The sequence below is a fragment of the Chamaea fasciata genome, unplaced genomic scaffold (genome assembly GCF_029207755.1).
Source record: "Chamaea fasciata isolate MVZ Bird 193981 ecotype frontalis unplaced genomic scaffold, bChaFas1.0.hap1 SCAF_16, whole genome shotgun sequence".
Taxonomy (NCBI): Eukaryota; Metazoa; Chordata; class Aves; order Passeriformes; family Sylviidae; genus Chamaea; species Chamaea fasciata.
The window spans coordinates 10,209,076-10,228,981 of record NW_027094101.1 but is presented as its reverse complement, the minus strand read 5'-3'; the positions used below and the strand labels follow the sequence as shown (position 1 = coordinate 10,228,981).

The following is a 19,906-nucleotide window of genomic DNA, read 5'->3' as shown; positions in this document are numbered from 1 at the left end:
GCTCTCCTGCTCCGTGCAAACACTTTCCACACAACCGTGAATAGAGCTCCTTGAGAGAGACCCAAAGTTCTTGTCATTGAGCACATCTGACAGCAAAGGGACAGGAACACAGCTCTGCTGAGCCCTGGGGAGAACAACACCTCAGCATCCACCCTCAGCTGCCAACAGGGCCCCTCAAGCCTGTGAGGAGCGGCTGCAGCAGATCCTGGACTCCAGGCTCCTACAGAAGCAGGGAAGTGCCAGCCCAGCCACGGGGCAGGGGAGAAGCAGCAGTGGTCCTGAGCTCCAGGCAGGTCAGTGCTGCTGGTTTGGAAAGCACTGACCCAGCCTGCAGGAACACCACAGTCAGGTTGGCACAGCCTCCAGGGAACAGCTCACCCTGTCCATGTCTGGCCTCTGAGCAGCCTCAGCACCAGCAGGGCCCGCTGGCTTCACACACAGCTTCAATCCCTGCACCTCCATGAGATCCAGGCACCCACCCCAAAGCCTGGCCTCAGGCTTCACACAATCCCAGACCACGCTGAGCACACCAGGGGAGCTCCTCCTGCACTCCCCCATGCTTTCCATCAGAAAAAAAAGAAAAAAAAAAGAAAAAAAAAATAAACCTCCTACAAATTTTATTATCAGCTTCTAGTAACAAGTCTGGAGCAAGGAATTCTTCAGGCAAAGGCTGGGGATGGAGCCCTGCTCCCACACCTCCCCGTGGCTCTGCAGCACCCATGGGAACCGTCCCAGGAGCCCTCGCCCCCGCCCAGGAGCTCTTACCACAGCCCCTGCATCCTCCACCACATCAAGAGGCAGGTGGATCATTCTCACGTCAAGGGGAAGACGGACCGAGTCAAAACAGAGAAGGATTCCTTTGAAAGGGCCCCACTGTGGGGAGGGTGCAGCTGCTGGGGATGACAGAACCAGGCAGCGTCCCCAGGGACACAGCTCCAGGCAGCTCCCCGCTCACTCGGGTACAGAAGTGGGAGAGCAATTAGGAGGAACAGCGAGGAGCTGCTCCCCCTTGCAGCCTGCCCACTCACAGCCTCCCTCCACGGCGCTGCAGAGACCCCCACAAACACCAGCACAGCCAGACCCTCCAGCCAACCCCATCCGGGAGGGGCCCGTCCTTTGGGCACCACCAGGTGACAGCCAGAGGCTTCCTGAGGGTGCAGGAGGTGGGTGACCCCTGGCACAGCCACTGGTCATGCCCCAAAACCTCCCTGGAGCGAGGAGGAGCAGGGCCCTGCACAGGACTCGCTGTCACATTACGGAATTGGCGTTTCAGCCCCACCAGACACGAAACAAGACAAGTTCAGGCTGAGCAGCGAGAACCTCCTGGTGTCAGAAATAGCTTTGGGGAAGTGACACCACAAACAAGGCTCGGAGGCACACTCGGGGACTTCTGGGGGCACAGTGCCTGGCACTGCTCTGCTGCTGCCCCTTCCTGCTCTCCCACGGCCCCACAGCACCACAGACCTGCCACCTGAGCAGCACTGCTGCAGGAAAACCTGGAGAAAGCTGCATCTCCTGCGCCTCCCAGCCAGCCCTTGGTGGGGCTGGTGCTCTGCATGCAGCCTGACCTCAGAGTTCCTTTGGCTTCCCCCCAGAGCAAGCCCCCAGCACAGGCTGCCCCACGCCCAGGCACTGCCACCTTCCCTCCTTTGGATCCCTGCTCCTCTGCCTGGACATGAAGTCATGTGTTGAAGTTATCGGAGAGCTGGAAGTGAGTCAGCACAGCAAAGACAGCCTAAGAATGAAACAAATTAAAACTCCTCATTCAAGCCAGCACGTTCCACCAAAGGCCAGACCCCAGGCAGAGGCAGTGGCAGCAGTGGGTGCAGGACACGAGCCCTGGGCTTTGGTCCCACCTCCTGCAGCACAGGGCACAGAGAGTGAGTCCCTTCATCACACACAGGTCAAGGCCGTGCTCCTCACCACACACAGGGGGGCTTTAGGGCTTTTCTCCAGCCTGATGCCGGCAGAGGTCACGGGGAACACCTGAAGGCATCACCAGCTCACCACGGGGTGGTGGGACACGCTGGTGACTGCAGCCAGCGAGTGAAACAGCTGAGACTAAAGCTGGCACTCAGCTCCAGGCCAGGCAGGAGGAGCAGGTCAGGCAAAGCCTTCCCTGCCCTTATCCTGGACTGACCCTCCCCTTCTCTTTTTCAGGGGTAAGGGTGGAATTTCCCGACCAAGACTGAAAAACCCCAAGGTCAAACAGGGACCTGAGTCCTCAGCACTCCACAGATCCAAAAGCAAAACCAGGTCTGAGCAACACCCAGGGACTGGGCAGGACCTGAACACTTCCCTGGCACTGGCTGCTGCTGCTGGTGTTCTGGAAATGCTGTGCCAAGAGACTCTGGGCCATCATTTGCAGGGTGACACCCACAGGGACGGGCCTGGGAAGCTGCAAGAGGAGAGGTGTTGGTGTCAGGGATTGTGGGCATCCCATGGGCACAGCTGGAACACAGCTGGCCATCCTCCACCAGACAAATACAACAGGGAGAGCCCTCACCACGAACACAGAACCCCTGGGGCTGGAAAAGCCTCAGAGCCCACCTCAGACCCCAAACCCACCTGCTCTGGAGCTCGGCAGAGCAAAAACATTTTACCCACTGGCTGACGTGACTGAAAAGCATTTAGTCAAACCCTCTCTGCTGCTGAGAGCGTGTCCTTCCTGCAGCCGAGATGGAAAATGAGCCTGAAACCAAACCCTGTGTGTGTGCAGCGGGCAGGGAGGGCAGCAGAGCCCGGCTGTGGGCAGTTCCTGGGTGGGCACGGTGCCTCCAGCCCACTGACAGACCCCCTGTAGTGGGGGAGGAAGAAGATTTACTGCAATTCTGGAGCAGTCTGTGGCATTAAAGCACTTCAACGAGGTGCTGAGCACCTTGTCCCCTGCCACCCTCCCAGCCAAGTCCGACACAGCAGAGCCAAGCCCCTCTCGTGGGTTTATTATTTAATATCGGCGTGTGAGCGGAGCTGCCTCACGCTAACCAACTCTGACAGCAGAGAAGGAGCCATCCAGCCACCAGCCCTGCGAGAATCACAGCAGACAATTAAACAGCCCTGCCAAAAATAGCCTACCTGACCTGCTACCACTCCTGACTATCAATCCAGCCCTCCCTGCGGAGAAGCTGCTACAGTTGAGTCAAACCTCAAAATACTCCCTCAAAATAGAGGCAAGCCAGTGCCGTGTCTGTAAGCGATCCTCCCCTTCCTCAATTTAGCCTGCTCAGAAACCTTCACAGAGAGAGAAATCACTACATGTCAGGCAGAGCAGAGGCTGACACCGCCGGCAGACACGGCGGCAATGGGGGAAGGCGGCGAGCCCCGGCTGCGGTGGCACGGTGACAGGGAGCTGACATCGGGACACCGCGCCGGGGAGCTCCGCCTGCTCCCGGGGACGTCTGCGAGGGAATTCGGAGTCTGAGGCCTCCAGAGGTGCCTGGCTGGTGTTTTCCATGGTGTACAGGGCATGGGAAGGCTGTGCAGCACGGACAGAGCCCCCCTGTGCCTCCCCCACATCCCCCCGGGCTTGGCTGACCCCCAGCCCCTTCACAGAGCCCACACCAAGGAGCTGCTGGGGACGAGGAGGATTCTGTGCCTGGGCTGTCCCATCTCAGGTAACCTCTCAGTGCCTGGGTTCACCCCACAGCCTGCACACAGCCCCCCACAGCTGCCTTCAGCCCCCAGGGAAACGGGAGCAGGCTGAGCCCCAGGAACCGCAGCATCACACCAGGGTTTGGGTTGGAAAGGACCTGTGAGACCATCCCGTGCCACCCCCTGCCATGGGCAGGGACACCTTCCACCACCCCAGGCTGCCCAGAGCTCCATCCAGCCGTGCCAGGAGGGAGCCTGCAGTACCCTGTGAAAGCAGCACAGGCTCACACCCAGCCTGCTGTGAGCACCATCCCTGGGGGGAGGCTGGGCACTCCACAACAGGGAGCTAAACCAGGCAGGGGAAGTTTCTATCTGGGTCTGGTGACACCAGGGAGGCTGGATGTCACCTCCCCCAGGCCCTGGCAGAGCAGGCTTCCCCACCAGGCATGGAGATGAAAATAAACTTTAAAAAAACCTGACCCTTTCTCACACATTACACGAAGACCTGAAATGCACCCTTTGATTCTTCATTTAAGCCTTTTTAAGAGCTTAATTTTCATTCCTCTGCCAGTGAAAGTCACAGGAAGTTACTGCACAGTTTCCGTGTTACAGCCCTGCTTACAAAACCTGGGTCTGGCACAGAAAGCCCCACCAAGTGCCCCAGGAAGGCACCGAGGCCACCAGAACTGCCCTGCCAGGATGTGCCCCCTCCTGCCCAGCTCCCCAGGGCTCTGCAGGAGATGAGCAGCATCCTCATCAGGCAGCTGCACAGGGAGCAGGGCAATTATCCTGTCCATCCTTCCCCTCCGAGAGCAGCTCCCGGGCTGTTACCTGAGAGCACGGCAGAGCTCTGCTCCTCGGCAGGGGACACAGCAGGGACAGCCCCTGGCGTCACTCGGGAGCTCCAGCTGGGCCCTGCAGAGCCAAAGGCTCCTGCCACAACTCGCCACCACTGGGTACAAATGTGGATTTCTGTGTCCAACTCCATCAGATCCAGGTGTCTCCAAGGGCTGCCCTGGTCACTCCCCTGCTGCTCATCTCCCCCAGCAGCTCTGCCTCGGAGGGAAGGGGCACTGCACACCCCAGCAGCTCCAGCAGCACAGGAAAAGGAGGATTTTCTGCAGGACCTCACAAATCATCGCTTTTCCCAGCTGTTTCAGCACGGTTTGTTCAGCCTCCCTGGGCACCAGCATCGCTCCTGCAGCAGCAGCAGCAGCAGAGCTCCCAGCTGGCTGTGCCAGGGGAGCAGCACAGCTCCCACTCCCAGCTCGGGAGATGCTGGAGCCACAAGGTGATGCTGAGCCACGAGCCCTGGCAATTAAGGCGCTCGTTTCAGTGTGATGGCTTGGCAGGGCCCGGACAGCACAATAAAACCTGAGTAGGACAATACCTGAATGTGCAATAGGCCGATCAAAGGAACAGCTGTCCTGACAGGCAGCACCTCCCACGGCCACTGCAGAGCAATTAGAGGAGCCCGACAGTCCCCGCAGCGGAGGAAGATGAGAAACCAGCTCGTCATTAGATGTCCATCAGCCCCGGCTCATTACGGGGAAAGGACATCAAAAGGAAAGGCCAGTAAAGGGGGACTGGAACGTGAGCGGCAGCATCCACACAGACACCTCTGCTGCTGGAGCACCAGCAGATCCCACAGCTCCAGCATTCCCAGCACGTCCCTGGCAGCACCTCCATACGCACACCACGGTCACACGCCTGCCCCAGGAATTGTGTGTCTAACACCAAAGTGCCTGACCCCAGCTCTCCTGCAAGTCCAGCTTTAGCCTTGTGATAAATGGATGGGTGGTAACAACTCCCCCAAAACCCGTGGGATGTTCCAGCAGCAGGAGATGATGGCCATGAGCGTGCCCATCCCAACACAGGTGGGGCCAAGCCACTGGCACCTCCGGTCTGGCTCCAGCCCACCAGCATTCCTGTCTCCTAAATCGTCATTGCCAAAGCCAAGAGCTTTAGCACCCCGTGCAAGTCACCAGGGAACTGACAGCTATTATTTTAGGAGTCTCCATATGGACCCATTGCAGCATCTTGCTGCTCTAATTTAGGGCACAGCCTGCCGGGGAGGGGATGCGGCTCCTACCCCCAGGGGATGTTGGACTTGGATCACCTTCCTGTCCCTGAAGGGGTTCCAAGAGAGCTGGGGCTGCCCCTGGATCCCTGGGAGTGTCCAAGGCCAGGCTGGATGGGGCTTGGAACAGCCTGGGACAGTGGGAGGTGTCCCTGGCCATGGCAGGGGTGGCACTGGACGGGCTTTGGGGTCCCTCCCAGCCCAGTCCCAGGGTTTCCCTGAGTGCCCCAGCACGGGGCAAGGGGCTGGGAGCCCTTTGCTTCCCCTTTCAGAAGGCACCAGATGGGCCACGTTGCTGTGAACCCTCTGTAAGTGCTGACACAACACCGCTCCTCACATGACTTTCCTCCTGCTTTTTAAAGAAGTTTTCTTGTTTCGCTCTGACACAGTGGAAGTAAATTTACAGCCGAGACAGGAGTGGGAAGGGAAGGACTTGCTGCAGAGCCCGAGGCACCTGATCCAGGAATAAGATAAGTGACCAGGCCCTGAAGCAAGGAAAGGCCCCTGTGCTGGGGGAGGCAGGGCAGCCTCTCACCCACAGTAGGGAAGATTTGCTGCCTCCAGACCCCACAGAGCAGGAAGGGGTCCAGCAAATGGCTCCAAATGATGGAGAATGATGGAGGAGGCTGCAAACCCCAGCCTGTGGGTGGGACAGGTGATGGGGGACACCATAAAGCCACCGAGTCTTGGCTGCAGGGAGGACTGGCTGTTGTGCCTCTGCCAGGACCATCGCACAACATCCAACGCCAACCAGCCACACCACCCACAGTGAGAGCAAACCAGAGCAGGGTCCAGGGGACCCTCCCACCCTGGGTGGGGTGTGCAGTCCCAGGGGGATGTTCCCTCGGGTGGCCCTGCAGCGAGGCACCCACAGCAGCCAGCAGGCACCCACTGCAGGCAGCATTCCTCTAAAAGAGCCCCAGCCTTATAATTTCTGCAATTAAAAAGGGAGTTCTTCTGCTGCGAGTTAAAATAGAAGTTTTTGTCACAAATTACCGGCTTTCACTCCCCTCATACCTGAGCTTAAACTGAAACTTAAATGGAAATTTACAGGAGAATGAGAAAGTGAGTCAGCCTGCCCTTCCCAACAGGCATTTATTTTCATCCTCTCGGACTCAGTTAATAGTAACAGCAGAGAAATTAAGTTTATTCCAAATTTACAGAGCCCAGAAAAGGGGAGGTGGTTTTGGAGGGAACCCCACAGCCCTGGGGACCATCGGCAGCACCGGGATTTGCTGCTGGCCAGGGATGCTGTGCTGTGGCTCCTGTCCCCATCCCAGCAGGCACCACAGGATCCAGGGATCCTCCCTGCTCTCTGGGGCCTGTCCCAGTGCATTATGTCACCCCCGTTATCCCACTTTTCCCACCCACACCACCCTGGGGAAACAGCCAAAACTACCTAAAACATAAATCAGCCTCTTCCCTCATAAGTCGCTGGGCCAAACTGCGGCCAGGTGAAAGCACAGGGGCTTTGCCTTTGGCACAGAGGCCAAAAGAGCTGGGAATTTCCAGCTCTCATTTGGGAAAGGAGCAGCAGCCATTGGCAGCAAAGCCAAAGACGAAAGCAAAACAATCCTGTCACAACGAGGAGCAGGAGCCAGGCAGGGCCAGGAGCTGCTCCCAGGGAGAGCCAGGCCAGGTTCTCTGTACCCAGGGGGGCAGGACAGCCTGTGAGGGCCCTGCTGCGGCACAGCACTGAGACGTGGCCCAAGAGCAGCCCTGGTGACAGAGCCACCCAAACACCAGCCTGTGACGGCTCTGAGGACAGGCTGGAGCAGGAGCCAGCCCAGGGGTCTGGGTTGGTTCTCATTCTGCACTTGTGCAAGCTGACAACACAGGAGAAACAAAAAGAGTGTCCAAAACACATCTCCGAGTGTTCAGAACGCATTTCAAAACACCTTCTCCTCCAGCAGCAGCGGAGCCGAGGTTCAGGAGGTGCACGACACAGCTTCCCACCCCAGCACACATCTCCTGGGTATTCAGGTCAGCAGAGGGGCTGCTGGCAGAGCAGAAAAATCCTTTTACGTGTATAATGAGGGAGAATTGAATTCTGCTCCAAGGTGGAGAGACAAAAGCCATTTGTCATGCAGCATTCGCTGACAGGACATGTCCACAGTCCTCCCTCCCTCCCTCCCACAGGGCTGAGTGCTGCAAACAAAGGGATTCACACCCAGAGCCTTTGGGACCACCACAGACATTCACCCAGCTGCACAGAGGGAAGCAGTCTGAGCTACAGTTTGAAGTTATTTTAGAAAAATTCTCTCCAAGGGTTCAGCACCTGACCAAAATGCAAATCACCATCATGGCTTCCTGAGCAAATGAGCTATTGCTGCATTTTTTCCAGTCCGGCAGCATCTTGCTCTGAAGATCTAATAGCAGCCCTACTGAGCAGCAGCTAATTAAAGCCTTTCCTCCTGCCAGAACCCCAGATTCGGTCTCTAAATGACCCAGTAAGTGAGACTTTTTCCACCTCAGAAGCCCTGGGAGGCACCAGGCCAGCAGCTGTGCCCTTGTCACCGCCCTGGCTGTGCCCTCCCTGCCCAGGGCTGGTCCCTGCCCCTGTCCCCGCTGCTCCTCACCAGGGGATGGGTTCAGAGTTCACCCCCACGGTTACAGACCCACAGCGCTCCCTTCCAGAAGATTCCAGCCCTGAGGCTCCTCTCCATCAAAGACCAGCAAGCAAGACAAATTTGGAAATTAATGGGCTGAGTTATTGGGGACGGTCCTTAGATGCACCATCACACAAATGTGAATTAGTCCAGGTTTAGAGCCATTCCTGGGGCAGAAATCTCCCCTGGCAGGCTGGGGAGGAGACACCCAGGTCCTGCTCAGCCTTTCTGCCCCTGCACACAGGGCTGGCCCTCCTGGCAGCTCTGCCATCCTCACAACCCCCAGCAGTTACAGGTGTTGCATGAAAGGGCACTTGCCTCCCATCAGACCCCCCAAAAAACCAAGTTATTCCATCCAACTCTTCAGAAACCAAGTGAACATGGAGCTGTTGATCCCTCCCCGATCAAGGCTGGTTGCCCAAGGAGCCCATACAGAAGCTGGGGCAGAGAACAAAAACAAACACACTCCGTCCCACATCTCCCTCATCAGCACCCAGCAAAGGCACCTCCACAGCACGAACGGCATCGGGGCACGGAGAGCTATAAACAAACATTTGGGGGATTGTTTCCAGCTGTGCAGAAATCTTCTGGGTGACAGTGACTGATCCTGGGCGACAGCTGAGGCCAGAGGGGCTCCAGCGCTGTCCCTGGCAGCACGGCATGGCATACCTCGGCACACCTCCTGCACGGTGGGGACAGTGCACCTGTCCCCGGGAGAGGGACACAGCGCTCCTGTCCCCTGGGCAGCCTCCCCCTCCCGGCGGCTCTCGGTTAAAGCCAGGCTCTGGAGCGGCACCAGGGATTTCTCCTAAGCCAAGCTCAAGTGAGGTGTTCCAGTGTAACGAATGCGAAGGGAGAAGAGCCGAAGCCACACACGGCTCAGGCTCTCCGGGCAGGCCCGTTCTCCCTGCCAGGCTCCATCCCCGTGGCCTCCCGGCCGTGCCGGTGGTGCCGGGGCCGCTCCCGGCTCTGAATCAGCCTCTCCCCAGCAGCGCCGTGCGGGAAGGGCTCCGGAGCTGGAGACGCTGTAAATAATGACTTTGCACTGCGTCAGGAGCTAATCCACTCAGTGATGCAAATGAAATTCATGGGCCACTTCCCCCTCACTCCGGCTCCCGGGTGATATTATAAAACAATCCTGACTCCATCGCGATGTGATGTCACCGCGGCTGCAGGAAGCCGCTCAGGGGAGCCAGGACGACTTTCCCTCCTCTTCACCACCTCACTTTCTCATTCTTCTGCTATAATTGGAAATCATGAAAATGCATTTGTTCATGTGCTCCGAGTGTCAGCTATTCAGTGTGCCTGTGCTCTCTGTTCAGACCATCAGAACGAAGGTGTTTAACCGTTCCCCCCGAAGGTGAAGCTATTCCTGTTGCATCCTTTCACATGGCAACAAAAGATAGGGAGGAATCCACCAGCAGGATCAGCTGGAACTCGCTGGCAGCACAGCGTGAGGAAGAGGAAGAACAGCTGAAGGCTGAGATTTAGACATCTGAATCTTTTTTAGCTTCCCTGCTGCTGACTAAATATCAAATGTAGGAAGACGAGAGCAGAACCACAAGAGACTGAGGATTTTAAACATAGAAACAGAGAATCCTGGAACGGTTTGGGTTGGAAGGGACCTTGAAGTCCATCTTGTTCCAACCCCTGCCATGGGCAGGGACACCTCCCACCATCCCAGGCTGCTCCAAGCCCTGTCCACCTGGCCTTGGGCACTGCCAGGGATCCAGGGGCAGCCACAGCTGCTCTGGGCACCCTGTGCCAGGGCCTGCCCACCCCGGCAGGAAACAATTCCTGCCCCAAATCCCATCCATCCCTGCCCCCTGGCAGTGGGAAGCCATTCCCTGTGTCCTGACCCTCCAAGCCTTGTCCCCAGTCCCTCTCCAGCTCTCCTGGAGCCCCTTCAGGCCCTGGCAGGGGCTCTGAGCTCTCCCTGGAGCTTCTCCTCTCCAGGTGAGCACCCCCAGCTCTCCCAGCCTGGCTGCAGAGCAGAGGGAGCAGCTCCGGACTCCTCTGGGCTCTCTCCAGCAGCTCCACATCCTCACACACGAGCCCTGACTGAGCACAGAGCCACCTGAGCCCGGGGCTCCTGCTCCAGGATATCCCTGCACAGACACCACTTATCCCCCACTTGCCCAACCACACCCCAAAAAACAAGCAATTCATCTCCTGTCTGGAGCTGGAAAGCTTCCCTTGTTCCAGAGACTGAGCTGGGGAGGGAGCTCCCACCCAAAGAGGGAAGCTCACAGACTGGCTCTTTGGAAAAACCCAGATTTAAGTAGATGCAAAAAAGCCAGTTTTCAGGGAGCTGTGCCATAACAAGCCTCAAGTTTGCAAATCCAGTAACTTCCATGTACTGGAGCTTATTAATATTGGATTTTTTGGCAGGCATTGCCTTGTCCAGCTCGGATTAGCAGCAAGTATATTCTGCTTGTCAGATTTAAACAAGATGTATAAATCTGGCACAAAAGCAAGACCAAATATGGAAGCAAATTATTTAAATTGACAAGATGTAGCTCACAAGCACCGAGCACTCGGCAGTCAGGGCCCATCAGCTGGGGCAGGACAGCTCCTGCTCTCGGCACAGGAGTTAAATCCTGACAGCCAGAGGCTAAGGAGGTCACCTACCCCAAACCTGAACTGATTCTAGTGTCAGGCTGCATTGGAATTTGTTTTCCATATGATGGGAAGAGCAGGATGGCTGTGAACAGCTGAGGGAGGCAGCACAAAATCTCTCAAATGCAAATGGCCTGAGCAGAGCCAGGGCAGTGGGAAAGGGAAGGGAAGGGAAGGGAAGGGAAGGGAAGGGAAGGGAAGGGAAGGGAAGGGAAGGGAAGGGAAGGGAAGGGAAGGGAAGGGAAGGGAAGGGAAGGGAAGGGAAGGGAAGGGAAGGGAAGGGAAGGGAAGGGAAGGGAAGGGAAGGGAAGGGAAGGGAAGGGAAGGGAAGGGAAGGGAAGGGAAGGGAAGGGAAGGGAAGGGAAGGGAAGGGCTCACAGGAGGTGACACCAAGCCTTGTCCCTGTTTGGGACACTCAGGGGCCATCCTGTGCTGCAGAGCAGGACGTGGCCAGGGCCAGTGGCCAGCAGAGCCTGGCAGCTGGCAGGGAGGAGCAGCAGGAGCAGAGCTCCATCTGCCCCACGACGCTGCGGGAGCAGAGCTGTCACATCTCATGAAGGACATTTCCCTTCACAGGAGCCTCAGCTGTGGGAAGGGTGGCCAGGGCTCCACGAGGGGCCCTGGGAGGGCTCAGCCGGCTCTCCACCCATGAGTAGGAGTCACCCTCAACAGGAGAAAGGCAAGTGTTGCTGTTAAGTTATTAATGACACAGAGTTCAGGTGTCTCCTCACGGGGAGAACATTTTAATTCGTTCCATTTTTTCCAGTGGAGGCCGGTCTAAAACCAGGATGGATCAACCCCTCAGAGCCTGCATCAATGTGGCCCCAAGAGCCCAGAACTGAGCACAGCAGAGCCAGAGAAGCCACCTGCACACAGGGGGAAGCCCTTGGGCCAGAGCCACCCCTTTGGCTGGCCCAGGCGAGCCTTGGCACCCTCTCCAGAGCAGAGACACCTTCGGGGTGCTGACAGAAGGAGCTCCAGGACACAGCTCCACCCCCCTAGAGCTGCAGTCCCTCACCACAGTCAAAGCCATTTCCCCCCACAGCCCTCAGCTCCTTGGGATGAGGCACAGGGAGGGAGCAGAGCATTCCCTGGGAGAGGCCCCACAGCTTCTCCATGGGATCTCAACCACCTGGATGAAGCCAGCCTGCCCTGCACGGCCCTGAGTGCTCCAGCAGGAGCAGCCTGTGGTTTGGAACGCTGCCCTCCCTTCCCAGGAAGGGCTACAGCAGCACAGCTACTTCTGGGAATTGCTTCTGCTGAACACAGAACTGGGCTGCTACCAACCACCACTGAGCTGCCTTCCTGTCCCCCCATCCCTTCTGTGGCTCTTGTGGAAAAACTGACTTCCTGGTGCTGCTCCTGCAGGACAGGGCCAGCCAGGGCCCCTGACACCAGCCCTGATGGGGCTGAAGGGCTCCGGAGAGATTTTCACCTTCCTCCATTCTGTCACTGTCTGCAAAGCTAAGGCAGGCGCTGTGTGGTTTTACACCCCTGGTGTCTGTGTCACCTCTCTGCCCCCAGGGACTCCTGGCCATGGCACAGAGCCACCAACACCAGCCTAGACCAGTGGGATGGAGGGATGGGCTCAGAGCTGGGGAGCAGCAGCCCACAGCTGTCCTTTCCCTGAGGAAAGGGAACCCCAGGGGACAGCCCTTGTCTCCCTCACCCTCAGGCCCAGATGCCCCAGCCCCACATCTCTGTTCAGCATCAGGTGTGGGGGATTTGTCACCCCAGGGAGCCCCTGCAGGGCCCCACTCCAAGGAGAACAGGACCTGTGGTTTCTGCTGAATCTCCGAGTGTGGGACACAGCCATTGCAGGGGATGCTCAAGCCCTTGGCCAGGCTTTATCTCCTACAGCACTACCTGAAAGGTCTGGAGGGGCCCTGGAGTTCTGTCCCCTGCCCTCACCCAGCTGTGGGACACGGGGCAACCCCAGAATGGTGCTGGAAGCCCAAGGCTGCAACCAGAATCCCTGCATGGAGGTATCCTGAGGCTGTGTTATTGCCTTTTCCAAAAGAGCTCCTTTTTGGCAGCCTCACAGAGCACGAGGAACACGCTGCCCAAGCACCTGTGGCTCCCCTTCCCCTGCAGGGAGCTCCTTACTCACCCTTGTCTAAGTGCCTCCCATTTGTGGACTCAGAGCACTGACTCATGAGGCCACACCGGAGGATTAACTCACCAGCCCTCTTCAGCACCCTCTGCTGCCCTGGGGGCTGAGCAGAACCACGGGCACACAGAGGCCACCAGCCCAGGGTGGGCTCTGGCAGCTGTGGCCCCATGCAGCACCACTACTCTCACAGCTGCCTGCTGCAGGAAAAGCCACCCAGACACGCAAACCTGGGCATAATCCCATCGCAGCCAGGGCGGCAAACCTCCCCTCTGGTTACCACACAGCTTCAGTTCAGGGGAGAGCACTTCCCCCGTGATCACACCCCTAAAACAACGTGCTCCAGGCAGCCCTGCCCTCCCTGAATGACGGCCACAGCCAGAATTAATTCCTCAGTCACAGTGATCCTGCCACTTGTTTGCTGATAGATCCAACGGGGGCCTGGATGGCACCGAGGAGCCTCTCCAGCCTCCTCAGGTTTTTGCCTGTTGAGCTGCAGGAGGAGGAGGAGGAGGAGCTGTGCTGGCTGGGAAGGAGGGAGGGCAGCAGCCACTGCGAGGGCTTGCGCAACTCCCCTCCCTCCAGTTCCTGCAGAAACCCCAGCAGATAACAGAATTCACACCAAGTTTTGAGAGCACATTCAACCCCACCTCCTGTTCCACAGCAGACACCAAACCCTCAAGGTCTTGCCCCGTTTCACAGGATTTTCTGCCGGTGCCGAGGCAGGTGAGTGCCCACCCACACCTCGGCACCAGTGCAGGTGCCCCACACGCCCCGCCAGGGCCCGTGTGCTGCAGGAATCTGTGGGATCATATGTGTATGAGCGAGCAGGCGTGCAGAAACGCTGCACTGTTTGCTGAGGAGTCTCCTTAGAGACAGCCCAGGCATTAAATTCCCCAGGAAGACTCAATAGCTGGAGAACAATCATGGCAGAGGCTCGGGACCGGGGTGGTTTAACCTCTGCGGTGGCGGCAGAGCCAACAGGAACCAGACAAGGTGCTGCAAACCCTCCTGCCACCCCAAGGCACCCACGGGCCAGCTCCAAACCTCCCAGCCGGCATCCCATGGCTGGCACCAGGCAGCAAGGGTACCCCGGGAAGGAAACAGACCACCTCGGTACCGGGCCCGAGATCGTTTTAGGATGACAGCTATCTCCGGAGATAAGGAAGAAAAATCCACCCTGCAGCTGCAGGGGGGAGGGAAAGAGAAACCACTTCCACTGCGAGCCTGGGCCGAGCCCTTGAGCGCTGCACGGGGACAGCAGCGGGGCCGCAGGGATGGAGCTGTCCCTGCCCAGCCCCACGGCCCCGGCACTGCCATGGGGGCTACACGGCACACCTGCCTCCTAAACATCTGCCTCCTAAATACCTGTCCCTCCTAAACACCCCTTCCTCCGAAATACCTGTCCCTCCTAAATACTTCTCCCTCCTAAACACTCCTCTCCCTCCTAAAAACCTCTACCTCCAAAATACCTCTCCCTCCTAAACACCTCCGTCCTAAATACCACTGCCTCCTAAATACCTCTCTCCTAAACACTTCCCTCCTAAAATCTCTCCCTCCTAAATACCCCTCCCTCTCCTAAACACCTGCCTCCCAAACCCCCCTCCCTCCCCAGGCGCTCCCCTGAGCCGCAGGTAGGCAGCGCAGGGCAGGGCGGGTTTAGCGAGGCCAGCTCAGGTTGCAGCGTTAAGCCCAGCCTGGGAAGGACCGCGCCGAAGGGCACACAGCTCCCACCTCCTGTCAGCGCTGTGCGCAGCGGGCCGTGCAGGAGCACAGCCCGTCTGTGCAGAGGAGCAGAGCCACTTCCCTTTAGTGCCCGTGACTGGCGTGCAGCACTGCCCTGCCGCCCCGGGGACACGGCTCCGGGGCCGCCTCGGGGACACGGCTCCGGGACCGCCTCACCCCCGCCGGCCGCACAAAAACCCCCTCCGAAATCGCGCCTCCGATTCCTGCGGCGTTATATAATTAGCATCGTTTGTGTTGCAAAAGTAATTGCAGTAACATTTTTAATTAGTCTATTTGAACACTAACATTGCTCCAGTGCGCGTAATGTGTTGACACGAAATTACTGGGTTTGAGGCGAGTCGGAATGATTGGAGTTTGTTTTGCTTTTGTTTGTTAGTTGTTTAATAGAGTCAATAGGAGCGGGGCCGAGCCCAGCCCGCAGAGTGGCTCGAGCTGCAGGGGAGAGCGAAGTGTGATGGGTTTCACTTCCGTCTGGGGGGAGGAAGGGTGGCTTGTGAAGGCACCGAACTAGAGAGAAATACTTGCTTGAGAGGTAAGGCCCGGGTGACATTTCCCAGCCGCTCAGTTCTGCTCTAAGATGTTGACTCGTGAAAACACAAAACAGGACGAGAGCACCGGCCTTGGAGGACAGGGGGGAGGAAAAACCTGCAGGGAGGAATTCTGTGTGGTATAAAGTTTGGAAGGAGATCTAATCTGAAGAGTTGCTTTGCTCACTGAGTCATAAGCAGGGACAAGAAGTAAACATTCTCCCCAGAAAAGTTCCTGCATGAGATCCAAGCACCCATTACCAAAAGATGCTTATTTTTTTTTTCCCCTTTCTCTTCAAGAAGAATCAAGATTCTCCTTTCCAAGATCTTTTCTACACTGTACACGTGAAAGCAGTGACAGATGCAGGTTATTTTTTGCTCCCAAGTGTGAATCATGTCCCACTGCTCCTCACCTCTGCCCAGGCCCCCAGCCCAGGGCAGCCCCAGCGAGTCCAGGCTGAGCAAAGCCAGCTCCTGGGGACACGTCCCCCCCGGCACCCTGACACACAAAGGGACCAAGAGCTGCCTGGGCAAGAGGAGAAATGGCCCCCGAGGGTGCCAAGGCGGGGGAAACACGAAAAGGAAAGAGAAAGCTGCCAGTTCCCAGAAGGCGACCGAGAACTTCACTCTCCAAAGCTTTCAAACCAAATTCCCTTTCCTTTACCATCCTGCAGCACTTCCCACGTCGGGAGAACCACGACTTGGCCACTTGTTCCTTCCCCAGCCTGCAGACACCGAGGGGCTGCTCCCTCCCTCCCTCCTCACACATCCCTGGTGTTGGAGCTGCCTGGATGAACCCCCAGCCCGGGAAGGGGAGCACACACACACTCCCCTTTTCACTCTGTTCCTCAGAAGTTTCTTCAGCTCCCAGCTGCAGCAGGGCCAGATAACCCCTCTGTACCACGGGCTGAGAGCCTCCCTGGGGAAGAGCTCATCCTCCTGGCAGCTCCAGGCACATCCTTCAGCTTCCAACACCCACAAGATATTGATTTCTTTTTGTTAACCTGCCAGGACCAGCGCTGCTCCTGGAGCGGCTGTGCACAGACCTCCTGCCCACACCCAGACACTTTCTGGCTCGCGAGAGAGACGTTGGCCCAGGAAGTCTTCAGATGCACACGAGGATAAGGAGGAGATCGTGTGCGAGGATAAGAAGCAGATTAGCAGGCAATTAAGTGGCATTTTGTGGTATCCATTAGTATTTCAAGCTACAAAGAGTCAGTTTCTGCTAACTTCCTGCCAAAAGTCACAAGTAATGAGCTAATTAACAAGCTAATTATTGCAAATGCCCTAGAAAGAAAATCAGGGCACAGGTGAAAACCTACTTAAAGCGAGCACAGCAGTAGGAACAGCTGAGAGCTGCCCCAGCTGCATTTCCAGCCATCCCACAGCACGACGGGATCAAACACCCGGGGAAGTTGTTAAAGTGGAATTGAAGCTGTGGTCAGTAAAGGGAGAGGTCAGACCCTCGCTCCAGAGCTTCCTGCCAGCCCCGTGGGGCTGGAGAACCCCTCAAACAAAAGCCAACCCTGGGATTTTCTGCCAGTGTTTGCCGAATTCAACAGCAGCTGCAGCACAACCTGCGGGGCATGAACCCAAAGCTGGTGGTGCCCAGCAGGAGCTCCCCTGGCACAGTTGAAGCAGCCCTGGCACCCCCAGTTCTGCTCCCCAGCAGGACCAGCCCCTAGGCAGTGGAGGAGATCTCTGTGCTGACTTCCCCAGCTGGAAGGGAGAGAATTCACCCTGCAGGGAGACACGGCGTGTGCTCCGCCCAGGGCACAGCTGCTCGTGATGGGCATCGCCCCAGAGCTGCCTCACCCCCGGGAGCACCTTCACCTGGGCACCCCAGCACCTCACAGGTGGGCCCTGGGAACACCTACAGATCGCTGATTTTAGGAGAGTAAAAGCCTGGGCTGGTCTGCAGAGCTCAGTCGGCAGAATTCCCTGTTGCACAGTGAATATTCCCTGTGGCCCATTCACGCCTGTAACACCAGCGTGACCCGGAAAGGGCTTTCTCAAGGCACAAAGGGATGTCACTGAGCAGCCACACAGCCCTGGGGGTGTCCCTGGGCAGTGCTGCTGGTGGCACTGCAGCTCTCTGGGGCTCCTGCCCCACCAGCCAGGGCTGTGATGCTCAATGATGCTGAGGCCACTCCTGAGCCCACCCGCTGCCCTTGCGCTGAGGGCTGATTTAACACTGCCCCAAAACACCCAAGGATAAACCTTGGAGCAAGAGCAGGTTACAGGTTTGGATAACAGCTCCTGACAGCTGGAACAGGCTTGGAGAGGAGCCAGTCACCCGACACTGGATGCTCTGGGTAGGGCTGAGCAGGGCTGCAGAAGTCACACAGGCAAACCCTGCCGGGCCAGAGTCTGGTCCCCACCTGCTCCACAAGCACCCTCTGATCTCATGGACACTGTGTTTGCACAAATACACCATCACTGAGAGGAAAACAGGGAATTCACAGCCAGGGAAGCCTGGGAACACCCAAAGCAGAGATCCAAGGTGCACGAAATTCCTGTCAGTAACGTGACTGAACTGCCCATGTGTGAAAGCTCAGGTGCCAAGGGAAGCTGTGACCTTGAGAAAAAGCCCTAGGACACGTTTTAGTCTCCTCATCCACTTTCCTCTGCTTGCCAACACCTGTCCAGGCCTTCAGGCTGAGGTTTGGGAGGTGGCAAGGAGATTCTTCTGGTATTTTAAGGTTAAACACACGTGGCAAGCATTAAGGATGAGTAGCAGCATGGTTTAAATTGAATTAACCTCACACTGCTGGTACAGGCAGCTGCAGGGATGCTCCCGAGGCAGAGCCCCCCTACAGGAGCCCCCCCCAGCACCTCACAGCAGTGTGCCACTCCAAAACCCAAGGACAGCTGCAAAGAGGAGCCTTTCAGAGCTCGAAAGCGGGTTTGTTTTCATGCCAGATACCTCAGCTTGGGAGGCAGCCACCCACCAAAATTAAACTCTGTCCCAAATATTCACAAAAGCAACATCTCCATGCCAGCAGCTGCGAGCACCAGCCCCGTTTGAACCCCACACAGGTGGGAGTCGCAGGACAGGGAGGGCTGAGAGCAGGAGCAGCCCCCAGCTGGGCTGGCTACAACAGAGAACGCCTGGCTAATTCAGCCCAATTTCCCGAGGGGGCATCCCAAATCCCTGAAGAGCCCCTCCAGAATCCCAGCATCATCAGAACAAAGAATTATGGTCATAGTAACCCGGCTACCGCAACATATTTTGTTATAAAGCCTCGGTTTGTTGGGTTTGTTTTTTTTTTTTTTTTTTCCCCCAGCAACACAACTAAGCCATTCAAGTCCTCGCCGGCTGCGCAGTTCCAGCCGCGGAGCTGCCCTCGCCCAGCCCGTTCGCCACCCAAACACATGTTTTGGCGTTAAGTCCATTAAAAACAAACTCCCCTCGGCCTTTTTTCGGGGGATTTAGCCCAAGTCCTGGGCGCTTATCTCCGTTAACGAGACCCGACCGGCTTAAAGGCACCGACTAGTTGCTGGGTTGATTAAAAAAATGACTAAGCTGCTTCCCAGTGCGGCGGGGATGCTCGGGGCCGGGGGATGCTGCCCGCAGGGAGATGCGGGGCCGGTGCCGGGGGGCGGACACGGAGCGCGGGTCCCCTCAGCCCCCCCGGCAGCGCCACACTCACCTTGACACTGGAAGCCCTGCTTGCCGAAGCCCCTGCGGAGAGAGAGGCGGAGTGAGACACCGGCCCCGCACAGAGCCCGCCCGGAGGGCAGCGGGCACCGGGGGGAGCGGGATGGGATGCGGGGGATGAGGGGAGCCGGGACGGGAGGACAGGAGGGCCCGGAGGATGGCGAGGACGAGCCCCGGCGGGCCGGGCGGGCACAGGGAGGGATGTCCCGCCGAGCCGGTGTCCCGGGGCGGCTGCGGCGGTCGCGGGGGAAAGGCTCACCAGATGAAGTCGGTGCAGTGGCTGCAGAAGGTGGGCTGCTTGAAGAACCGCGCCGTGAACTTGTGGTTCTTCACCTCGTGCACGTTCTTCTGCCGCAGGGCGCCCTTGCGGGCGAAGCGCACCGGGCCCTCCTCGCCCTCGGGGGCCGGCGCTGCCGCCGGCGGCTCGGCCATGCTGTGCGGGGGCTGCGGGCCCGGCCCGGCCCGCTCCGGTGCCGCTGCTCCGCCGGGGCTGCCGCTGCTCCGGCTGCGCTGCCGGGGCCGCGCTCGGGGCCGCTGCCCGCAGCTGGCGGGAGGCTCCGACACCGCCCGCCGGGCCACGCCCCCTCATTTACATACGGTGCCGCCCCGCCCTCATCTGCATCGCCGGCCACGCCCCCGGCGCTTCGCGGCTCCGCAAGCCCCGCCCCACGCGCGCCTCGGCACGGCCACGCCCTCCCCTGATTTGCATATTTGTTTGCATGGGCCCCGGCCCTTCATTTGCATAGAGCATCTGCATCCTGCGGGGATGGACACCGGGGACACCGGGAACGGGCAGGGATGGACACCGGGGACACCGGGAATGGGCAGAGATAGACACCGGGAACACCGGGAAAGGGCAGGGATGGACATCAGCCATGGGCAGGGATGGACCCCGGGAGCGGGCAGGGATGGACCCCGGGAGCGGGTCGGGATGGACCCCGGGAGCGGGCAGGGATGGACACC

General features: G+C 58.2%; 1 protein-coding gene across 2 annotated transcripts in view; it reads right to left on the bottom strand.

Moving 5' to 3' along the window:
- The window catches only part of PRKCB (protein kinase C beta), a 91,482-nt gene extending 72,011 nt beyond the window's left edge, over positions 1–19,471 (bottom strand). For both annotated transcript variants that reach the window (XM_066198241.1, XM_066198240.1), the window contains exons 1-2: positions 19,203–19,471; positions 18,936–18,967 (exon numbers count right to left, since the gene is read on the bottom strand). In XM_066198241.1, the coding sequence (XP_066054338.1) occupies positions 18,936–18,967; positions 19,203–19,375 (205 nt within the window). In that variant the 5' untranslated portion in view covers positions 19,376–19,471. The remainder of the gene's footprint in view (positions 1–18,935; positions 18,968–19,202) is intronic.
- Between the last annotated feature and the right edge of the window lie 435 nt (positions 19,472–19,906).